This window comes from Syngnathus acus, chromosome 11 (genome assembly GCF_901709675.1).
Source record: "Syngnathus acus chromosome 11, fSynAcu1.2, whole genome shotgun sequence".
Lineage (NCBI taxonomy): Eukaryota > Metazoa > Chordata > Actinopteri > Syngnathiformes > Syngnathidae > Syngnathus > Syngnathus acus.
Genome location: NC_051096.1, coordinates 8431752 through 8442093, shown reverse-complemented (window position 1 = coordinate 8442093; position 10342 = coordinate 8431752). Strand labels below are relative to the sequence as shown.

The 10342-nt window shown below is 45.1% G+C and overlaps 1 protein-coding gene across 2 annotated transcripts; it reads left to right on the top strand.

The window, feature by feature from the left end:
- The first annotated feature begins 3592 nt into the window (after window positions 1-3592).
- On the top strand, window positions 3593-8164 carry stx12 (syntaxin 12). 2 transcript variants are annotated; one of them, XM_037264400.1, is made up of 10 exons: window positions 3593-3696; window positions 4214-4354; window positions 5117-5186; window positions 5466-5565; window positions 5766-5903; window positions 6047-6090; window positions 6176-6281; window positions 6381-6453; window positions 6815-6897; window positions 7749-8164. In XM_037264400.1, exons 1-10 carry the CDS (start codon window positions 3606-3608, stop codon window positions 7839-7841), a joined length of 939 nt encoding a protein of 312 aa, XP_037120295.1. In that variant the 5' UTR covers window positions 3593-3605; the 3' UTR covers window positions 7842-8164. The 2 variants fall into 2 exon arrangements, with proteins under 2 accessions (XP_037120295.1, XP_037120296.1); XM_037264401.1 differs by having other exon boundaries at window positions 3601-3700.
- The last annotated feature ends 2178 nt before the right edge of the window (window positions 8165-10342 follow it).

Below are 10342 nucleotides of genomic sequence, written 5' to 3'. Positions count from 1 at the left end.
TAAGGCATCAAAGAACAGTTGGGCGCTTCAAGAACCATGAAGCTTCCCTGCAGGTTGTCCCTCCTTCTCCAGAGCTGCGTCATTGCTCGGACTAATGTGTCACATCATGACACGAGCATCTGCCCCCTCCATCTAATGAGAGATCTCCCCGAGCACAATCGGGCGGGTCGCTCAGCTGTCCCCGAATGAGCCCAGCTGATGTGTGTTGCTCATGAAATTCAATGCATTTTCTGGCTTCGGGTGGATGGGGCAAAGGGCCGACAATCACACTCGGTGGAGACTTTAAGAGTGACGGGATCATCGACAAGGTCACTTTTTTATCCACATTTCAAGTGCATCTTCATGAGCCTGACAACACATTGCGTTTGGCCGTGGCTATTTTACAGGAGAAGAAGACTGATTGTAAAGTAAGCGCATGGGAAAATGTTGCATTGATTGTTGCTTTGTTTTCTTTCCAGATTGAACCTTCCAATCAAGATTATCGAGTGGGCCATTTTCAATATCATCGGGGAAGGACTAATAATGAGATTTTATTAAGGGAGGGGGTTGTCCGGCAACCCCCCACACGAGCACCCTGCGTCTGTAACCTGGAGCCCCTCGGGGTCATGAGAGAGTCAGAAGCGACCAGGATGGATGGATGGAATGGAATGGGGGAGGTACGGAAGATGTGGCCAGACTCCCGCATCTGCTATTGTTTGGCCCACCGCTGGCTGGCTGCCCGTGAACTTCACACAGTTGTCCATCACTCCAAGTCTTGGGATCAAATGTTCAGAAGTGCCTGTTTGGATTGGGCACGGTTCCAACTGTCGTCCATGACATACGTACATACACCTTCCTTTGAGGAAAACAAGTGGGCATGAAATGCATCACCCCAGGGCTTCTGTTTTGATTCACTCCGAGGGAGTTGAAGTCTTGTCGCCGCGAGGCTTTTACCAACCGCTATGTTGTGCAAACACGCTTCAAGCTTTTGTCACTGCTGTGGGGGGTCTGTCACGGATCTTTTCCACAGTCCCATTCATAACCATTTAAATGGAGGCCAAGTTCAGTGTCTGAAAAAGTCACTTCAATACTAACCTTTTCAAAATGTCTTCTGAAATGAACACCAAGACTTATTGGAGCTCCACCCACAAAAGCCTCGAATAAGCGTTTTGGAAAACCTTGCATTAGCAAGAGTCAAAAGCAGTGTAGGTTTAGGTGACCCACCTAAACCCATTTCTTTTTGGATGTGGACCCAAATTCACATTCAAAATCTAAACCATAGGTGGGTGTCAAACCCCAGGCCTGAGGGCCTGATACGGCCCGCCACATCATTTGATGTGGCCCGCAAAGACAAATTTTGCATCGACTTTGTGACAAATTGTCTTCCCTTTTAAAAACATTGCAACTAATGATGCGGCCAGCAAGAAAAAGGAGTTGGTTTACAAATAGGGATGTTAGCATTTAGGGTTTCAAGTCATGACATTGTGTCCCTGCTGTGGATTAAATCAAGGGGTGCTTCTGCTGGCCCGCCCACTCTAGCGCGGTGAACACGGCCATGGGCAGCTTTGGGCAGATGACCTCCACACTCACACATGTTTAATAAAGTCTCAATCTGAGCGCAGATTGGCGCTCGCTCGCTCGCTCGTCTTATTGTGTGACGGTGAGGTCAGAGAAGACAGAAGAAAAGGGCAGGCAGCCTATTGTGTCCATGGCGACCACCCCAGGACCAGCCTACCCCCTTCTGCACAGGTCAAAGGTTATTGACTTGAACTCTTCATTAAAGACGGAGCCTCCCACACCGTCTGCCCAGCATGCACCCCTGATGCAAATTTGGGGGGAGGGTTGGGTGAAACAACACCATCAAGCTGACCACGGAAAGGTTGCCATTCAGACTCCTACCTTTTTATGGCTTGTTTGGCTACTTTTGACCTGTTCTGGTCAATCAACTCCCTCCAGTCACAGGTGTATCTCCTTGCCACTTTGATTGAATTTTCTTCTCTAGTTTCTTTTAGTCCTGCTTGGTTCATTTGGTGACCCCACCCAGACCCAGTTGGAGCCTCCAAGAAATGCTTCCATTGTTTTGCACTACAAGAGTTTTGTCTGATCACAGTCCTGTTGCCCCCCATAAGTCAAAGTTCTTCAGTATGACTTCTTGCACTCTAAAGTGCTCGCTCGTTTGGTGTGTGCATTGAGGATGAGGCAGCTATTGAGTCAATCTGCCAAACATTTCAAATGAAACAAATAGATGGGTCTGGGAGCTTAAGATCAGGGGATGCTTTGAGAATAATTGTCAATTTTTGTCTATGTGAAGCCCTTTGAGACTGCTTGTGATTTAGGGCTATACAAATAAACTTGACTTGACTTGACTTGTCAGTATTTGCTGACAATATCTATGCTAGCAAGTGAGGAAAAGAAATGCTCAAGTATGCTCTTCAAAGCCAATGAAAACAATTGATCATTCATATGAAGCATTGATACGATCCTTGTTTCAAAGTTGAGGCAGGTGCATTAGGGCAAGTCCCATGACACTACAGATAGTTTAACAACAACAACAACAACAAGTTAAGATAAAGTGTACTTACTCAAACACAACAAAGCTGTCAGGGCAGTGAGCAATATTCTTGGTCTCATTTTGGTTTTCTTCACGCCGGTCCGGTATCTATTAAGTCAAAGCCTCAGGTTTTCCAAACTCTTCAATAAGCCGGATGGAAATAGGAACTCTTCGGCCTACGCTAAGTTTTCTTTGGTTAGTAAGCTAAAAAGTGTGTAATTCTATGACTAAAGCATTTCTATTCTTTTGAATTGACGGTCCAGTGACAGGCCCCGCCGCGCAAGGCTGCTGCTCATGTCCAAAGCCACTCTGATCTGAGAATAGCGAGAGGATGGATGACACCTCAGCCTGGATGGGGCTCATTCGTTATTCCGCCTCATTGTTGCCACTGAGCGGACAATGATGCAGCGGCCCATGGCAGGTTGGTCTCTTCTGGACCAATGGCAGCCCAGGGGTTTATGGAGGGCGGGAGGGAGGAGCGGTGGCTCGCTCAGCCTGGGAGGCATGATTGAGATTCATTTCAATTGAGAGCTGCCGGCCATACCTACTGCCTGATGGACCAGCTGTGGCCGGAGCTGGACACGCTGCTCACCAGAGCTGCTTTTGTTCAGATTGGCCGAGCTGGAAAACGGCATGCTCCTGCAACATAGTAGTCGTACTCAAGACATTTTCAAACGTCATCTGTGACAACAAGCAGCCTGGTGTTAGTTTATTCTCACCAGGTCACCTGCATTTTGGGTGACTGCATTTCATGCCTTGCTCCCCTCTAGCGGTTAGAATCTGAAATGGCAGTTTCTCGAGCAGCAAAGTAGAAAAGGCACATCATCAAACATTTTCCTTTTCATAACCTAACGACGTTATTGAATAGTATCTCGAAAGCTAGTAAAGATACGTATATTTGAACAGGTTTTATTTCAATGAAAATGGAAAACAGGTTGAATGAAAATTCGTCAGACCTTTGGGGTTTTAAAATGGTACACTCTTTTTAATGTTCCAACAAGTTGGAGAGGTGAAATTTGACGGATTACACAATATTTTGGGTGGCAAGTCGCTCAAGCCAACCCACATGTGACGTATGCTGTCATGTGACCGACCAGGAAGGGCAGCATTTTCTTCGACGCCAAGAGCAAAACATTACGCCGATGTGTTCTCGCACAGCCAAATAAGCAAGTATTATCCGTCATCTATATTACTCAACATGTATTAACATGGTTTCTAAAGCAATATTGCGTATAACAGGTTTGAAGATGATATCTAATGTCAAATGAATGATTTTGTGATTTTTAGCTTCACGGAGCTAGAATGCTAACAGCTGAGCAGGGCTACGCAACTTTGCCGTGTCGATCCGATCGATCACTTGTGATATCTGGGCCTCGGCGCTTGTTCAATGATTCACACGACTAGTTCTCAGCGTGGCTGGACAAATCTCATGGGCGTGTTTAGATCTTTGTTTCGGTCATTTAGTGAGGCATTCGCTGGCTAACTGGTCAACTAGCGCTCGTTCGTCAATGTTTGCTGACCTCATTCCAAGGCCAATTAAGTGATACAATCCGAATGACCCGAGTCGTTCCTGTCTGTTTGTGCTTTGTGAAAAGCAGCCATACTTTCGGTTTGCTCATTTTGCTTCGAACCATCAACAGAAATATGTACAGTCGTTCTAAACACGTTTCATTTTGTGTACAGCCAACATTTCAAGCCAAACGGTTCTTGGAGAGAGAGACAACATGTCGTACGGTCAAGGAGACAGTTATCGCCCAGTCCCTCGGGATTTCACCGGCCTCATCCAGACATGTACCTCCAATATACAGAAGATCACGCAAAACAGTAAGTGCTGCACTCTTGCTGAAAGTGGCAACGGGATGGAGCATTGAATGAGAATTGAAATACAGGTATTCTGGTGCTTTTCAGACATGGCTGCTGAGTTCATGTCGAGAGTTCGAATAAAGACAGGAGGGCCTTTGTTTTCTCCCAATGAACAGAAAGTGGGCCATGTGATGTGACCGTTGTCACATGCTTCTTAAGCCACTTGCGCACTGGCTTCCCGCTAAATCGTCTCATCGGAGGCGTTACGGCAGAGATGAATTTGCTCGCTGCTTTCAGAGAGAGAGAGAGAGAGAGAGAGAGAGAGAGAGAGAGAGAGAGAGAGAGAGAGAGAGAGAGAGAGAGAGAGAGAGAGAGAGAGACAGAACTCTCCGAAGCGAGACGGACGGCGTCGTCTTCTAAGTGTGTCGCCGTCGTCGTCGTCTCAGAGCTGCTCGATGAAAGTTCCAAATACAATCCCTATTTAGATACTTTGATGTCTTTCAAACCCTCACCTAAGTTGTAAATGTGATGATTAGTCCCAAATCCTGCCTGAAATGAAGTAAGTGACAGCTTTTGACAGACTGAGCTTGACCTTGAAAGTGTTGAAAGCACTTTTGTCTCCAGATTCACATTCAATGGATCTCGTTCCTCGAGCTTGACCTTGAAAGCACTTTTGTCTCCAGATTCACATTCAATTGATCTCTTTCCTCGAGCTTGACCTTGAAAGTGTTGAAAGCACTTTTTGTCTTCACATTCAATTGATCTCTTTCCTCTCTCTGACAGCCGCTCAGATCAAGAACATGGTGAGCCAGTTGGGAACCAGGCAGGACAACAGTGAACTTCAGGATCGCCTGTATGTACAAAACACATACATACATGTATATATATACAGTACTGTATCTTGCAATTCGATTCTTTTCCCAATCATTCAGACTTGTCATGTCACGTGAGGTACACGCTGAGGCACTTTGACTTTTAAGAATCCCCCCTCAAACTCAAATTCCATAGAAGGACCTCAAGGGTTTTCAGCACAAGATGAATTCAATCGTATCATTCTTCAAAACACGATGTCGCGATAGAAGCTTGTGGCGCCGTATTTCTTTTGAGCGGCAAACCTTTTCTGTTTCCACAGTCAGCAGATCCAACACTACACCAACCAGCTTGCAAAAGAAACCAACAAGCACCTGAAGGAGTTGGGCTCTGTTCCTTTGCCAGCCTCACCCTCAGAGCAAGTTAGTCGCAGACAGCGAGCTCATCTTGTAGCCCTTTACAATCACTTCTGGACTTAACGCTAACAATGATCAGTCACGATTGTGTTCATACAGAGCGCAATGCTCATCACTGACAGTCCAATCAAAGCTTGTGGCGTTGTCCGAATTTCCTATCGTAACCGCGCCATCTTTTCTTCCTCCCTTTGCTCCGCCGTGTCCAGAGGCAGCAGAAGATTCAGCGGGAACGGCTGATGAATGACTTCTCCGCAGCTCTCAACAACTTTCAAGAGGTCCAGCGGCGCGCGGCCGAAAAGGAGAAGGAGTCGGTAGCTCGAGCGAGAGCCGGATCTCGTCTATCGGTACGTAGGAATCTTTCTAGAAACAACGAGCCGTGCTTCAAATGATGGTCTGAAAATATGCCGACGCATATCACCTCACCTAAACATTTGAATTTCAAACATTGTCATCCAAATTGGCAGCATTTGTTTTCCTTCTCTTTCAGGCGGACGACAGTTTGCGAGATGAAAAGCTCGTCTCTTTTGATAAGTGAGTGGATGGCGGCTGGCCGGCCGGGTATTCATATTGAGAGAGATTGTTAAGATAGTGTGCAACTTTTTGTCTCCAACAACAGTCAGGACGACTGGGGTCAAATGACCACTCAGACGGAGGAAGCGGCCATCACTGAGGAGGACCTGGAACTTATTAAGGAGAGGGAAACCAACATCCGACAGCTGGAGGTCCGTGTCTTTCTCTTGATGTTCATCGCCCAATCAAACGTGGCTTTCCCTCTCGCCACCACATAGATCACATTTCTTTCTTCTTCTTGTCTGTTACAGTCGGACATTATGGACGTCAACCAGATTTTTAAGGACCTCGCAGTGATGATCCATGACCAAGGAGAGATGATTGGTGAGAAGAAGCAGTTGTTCTCAATCAAAATACTACATCAATCATTTGGGAGTTTAAGATCAGGGGATGTTTGAGAATATTTGCCATTTTTCACACGTCCTGAGTGTTGTTAGTCACCTAAATGTTGAACAAGGTGTGATTTACCAAAGTCAAATTCCTTGTTTGGCACGCTCAAACATGGCGAATAAAAACTCTTGAATCTTGAATCATTTGAGCACACAATAAAGAATAGAAAAAAAAAAAAGCTGATTTCTGTGAACGTAAGGAATTATGGCTGAACGATTTGGAAAAATAATTGAGGTTTTTTTTTGGGTCCGTATGGCACACCTCCACTGAACATTGTGCATATTTTGTTTTGCAGATAGCATTGAGGCAAATGTGGAGAATGCCGAAGTTCATGTCGAGCGAGGAGCAGAGCAACTGCAGAGAGCTGCCTACTACCAAGTAAGTTCTCAAGAGTTGATGTTTTGGCTAGAGTGTATTTGATCCTGGACAGAGGCCCATATCAAATATTTGCTTGCATCTTTCCATGGGGCAACACTGGAAGAAAGATGACACATTGCCGCCATAATAGCTACAGCTTGTGTAACAGTGTAAATATTTGGGCTTTGAATTTATACTCATGATTTATTTCATTAACAATATATCAAGAAATCATAATTCATTAAATTTGTATAGCGCTTTTCAAAAACCCAAAGACGCTGATAAATAATACATTTATCAACCTCAGGGGGGTGCCATGTTGGACATTTCCGTTCCGTTGTCAATTGAAAAATACGTCACAAATGCTTTTCCCCCTGGCGCAAGTGTAACGTCATCCCGGCCAGCAATGATGCGTTCAAAAATCCGCTCGCCGCATGCGCTGGCTGCTTCAACTTGGCCGGTGGGAAATTCGGCTCAAATTTGCCATTTGGAAATTCAGAGTGCAACAAAAACAGAATAATGCGAATAATCAAGACCGGAGAGCACAAAATGGCGCCTTCCTCAGGTGAGTCAATGCCATGTTTTTGGGGAATAAATATGTGGTCGACTGAAGTTTAAAAAAGATGCCAAATTTAGATGAAACAGCATTTTGGATTGACGTACGCTTTAGGTAGAACATTTATTTGGTTGTTCACATTCTTCGATAGTTCTTTGCCACAAGTTGCTTGATTGAACTTGTAGTTACCGTTATGAAAGCGTTACCCAATTTCACACTTTGGACGTCTCAACAAATACTCCCTTTTGTGAGCGAACTGTACTCTTCATTTGACTAGTTGTCTTGTATTCCTTGCTAACACCTTCACTTTTGCCAGCAAAAGTCCCGGAAGAAGATGTGCATCCTGGCGTTAGTCTGCTCCATCGCACTGGTCATTCTGGGCATCATCATCTGGCTTGTGTCAAAGTGACGTCACACCATGTTAACTCCATCTTTGTTCTTTCTATATTATACGCTGCCCTCCTCTCACCTGAAAGTACCTGCTAGAAGAGCAGATAGCTGCTCACAGGATCGCCGCCATAGATTAGTGCAGAGCTGCAAACATGCCAAGCTCCACCGACCACGGATGGGTTTGTTTTGTTTTTGGTTTTATTTTGGGGGGGGAGGATAATACACACATTTGAACTGCATCTTAAGAGGAACTGAGGTGGTTGAGGGATTGATTGATTTTCTTGCACTAACACTCGCAATTTCAAGTGTTTCATTATTGCAATTAGTAGACCAAACTAGGAAGGAATATATCATATTGTGATTTTTTTTTTTTTCTTCTGTGTGTATGATTGCCGTCATCTCTTCTTGTGGCACCTTCTCATCCAAAAGTGTGTATATTGCACAATTGAAGTCAGTTAGAAAGACTACAGAGAGCTGGCTGACTAGCTGGCTGACTAGTTGGCTGGCTGGCTGGCTGGCTGGCTGGCTGGCTGGTTGGCTGGCTGGCTGGCTGGCTGGCTGGCTGGCTGGCTGGCTGGCTGGCTGGCTGGCTGGCTGGCTGGCTGGCTGGCTGGTTGGCTGGCTGGCTGGCTGGCTGGGGCCTTAGAGTAAACACACACACACAAGCAGGATGACTCCAAGCAGTGATTGTCGTAAAACTGTTGTATACACAGTCCATTCATATTTGTAAATATTACACTGTACTGCATTCTAGCCTATCATGTACGGTATATCGCGAAAACACAACGCCTGTCCCAAGAAGCAACTGAATTGATTTATACGACTCATGTCAGTATATGGAATAAATGTCTTGATTACAGTACTTTTGATTTGGTCATATTTGTTCATTTTGGGACACTTGCTCATAAAATAGGAGTGGAATCAACACGGTAGATTCTTTTCAGTCGATTTCAATCACACCGCATCTCAATTGTAACTGCGCATACAAGTTGCCAAGTAACTGCAGATGAGTCCAATCGTAATCAACTCTTCTTACGCGACTCTTAATACGGATAATCAGTGGAGGAATTTTGCTTATATGGAGGGGTAAGCTGTGGGAGGAAAAAAAACAAAAAAACATGATGTGCTTAAAAAGAAACGACTGCAATTTTGGAGTCAGCATAAAGATCCAACTCAACAGAATGATTCATTTATACTTGCAAATTGTTCCCCAGAGTTTGGCAATTCTGGGCCCTATGAACTCAAGGGGGCGCTGATGTCTTGCCATTATGGGGTCTGTAAGTGAGGAGAGAGGGAGGGAGTTCACTGGGTTAATTTTCAAGGTTACCCAAGTATACCATCCAAATTTGCACTTTGACAGCTCCAGTAATCAGTTTGCATGCCAGAAAAAAAAAGATCGCCCAAATACTTTCGAGCCCAACATATGCAGGCACGGAAAAGGGCCCAAATACCCAAGGTAATAAATGCAAATCAAAGCTGACTTCAAACAAGACTTTCATTTCAAATGATGATGTACAATCATAAAAGCGCTCCAAATACATTTGGAGCCAACAATGGAGCATTCTGCAGGCCCTTATTGTTACTGCTGCACAGTAAAGTTACGTTACCCAACAGCAAGTTATATATAGCGTGTGCTTTATTATACGAGTGTGTCATGAAACTAATGTGCGGCCGCCACACTCTATCTATTCAATGGCACAAAGGTGCGTGAGAAGGAACAACCAAGATTCTTTTCTTTTTTTCCTACTTCCATGTCTGCATTTGTAACTGCGGCCTCTGATTGACTTGAGAGTGGCAGCTCTCGCTCCGACACACTTTCTCCTCTTGTCCACTCGGAGGGAGGGAGGGAGGGAGGGAGAATCGATCCCAGCCGCCCGCCTGAGCAGCTCAATGCCAGCTGAAAAGTTCGAGAGAGCTTCAAAGCACAGAGCTTACATTTGGAAGGCCTCACCCAATTACCATCTGTGTACTTGACATTAAAGTCGCCTTGTACATATTCATGGCAGAAATGCAATTACATATGGTTTTATTCCCTCCCATCATAAAGTCTCTTTCCGTGGATGTTTTCATCATGCACTTGCACTTCTCTGGAAAATCATTGTGCGGCTCTTCTGTCTTGCACAAGTGGAGCCAAATGTTTGAATGTATACATTAGGATCTTTGTGGCCATTGTGGATTTCTTTCTTCCTTCCTTCTTTCACCCATTGTCTGTGTGTAGTGACGTAATGGCGCTGTGGGAAAAGCATGGCAAGTCGAAGCTGTAAGACTGCAAGCACTATGACTGATAAGAAGCCATTCAAGGTACACTTTGCCAAGGAATGGGTGTTCTCTGTTTACATTTCAACGGCTTGCGTCACATTTTCCATAAGGTTCACCCTGCCATAATTAACAGGAGCAATGGCTAGCAGATGTCAGTCATGCTTTGATGATGCATGCATGCATTCTTGATTCACTGGTCCGCACAGCCATTGGATGGCTTGCTTTGGCTCCACACTTGACTTTCGTCACAGGAAAAATGGT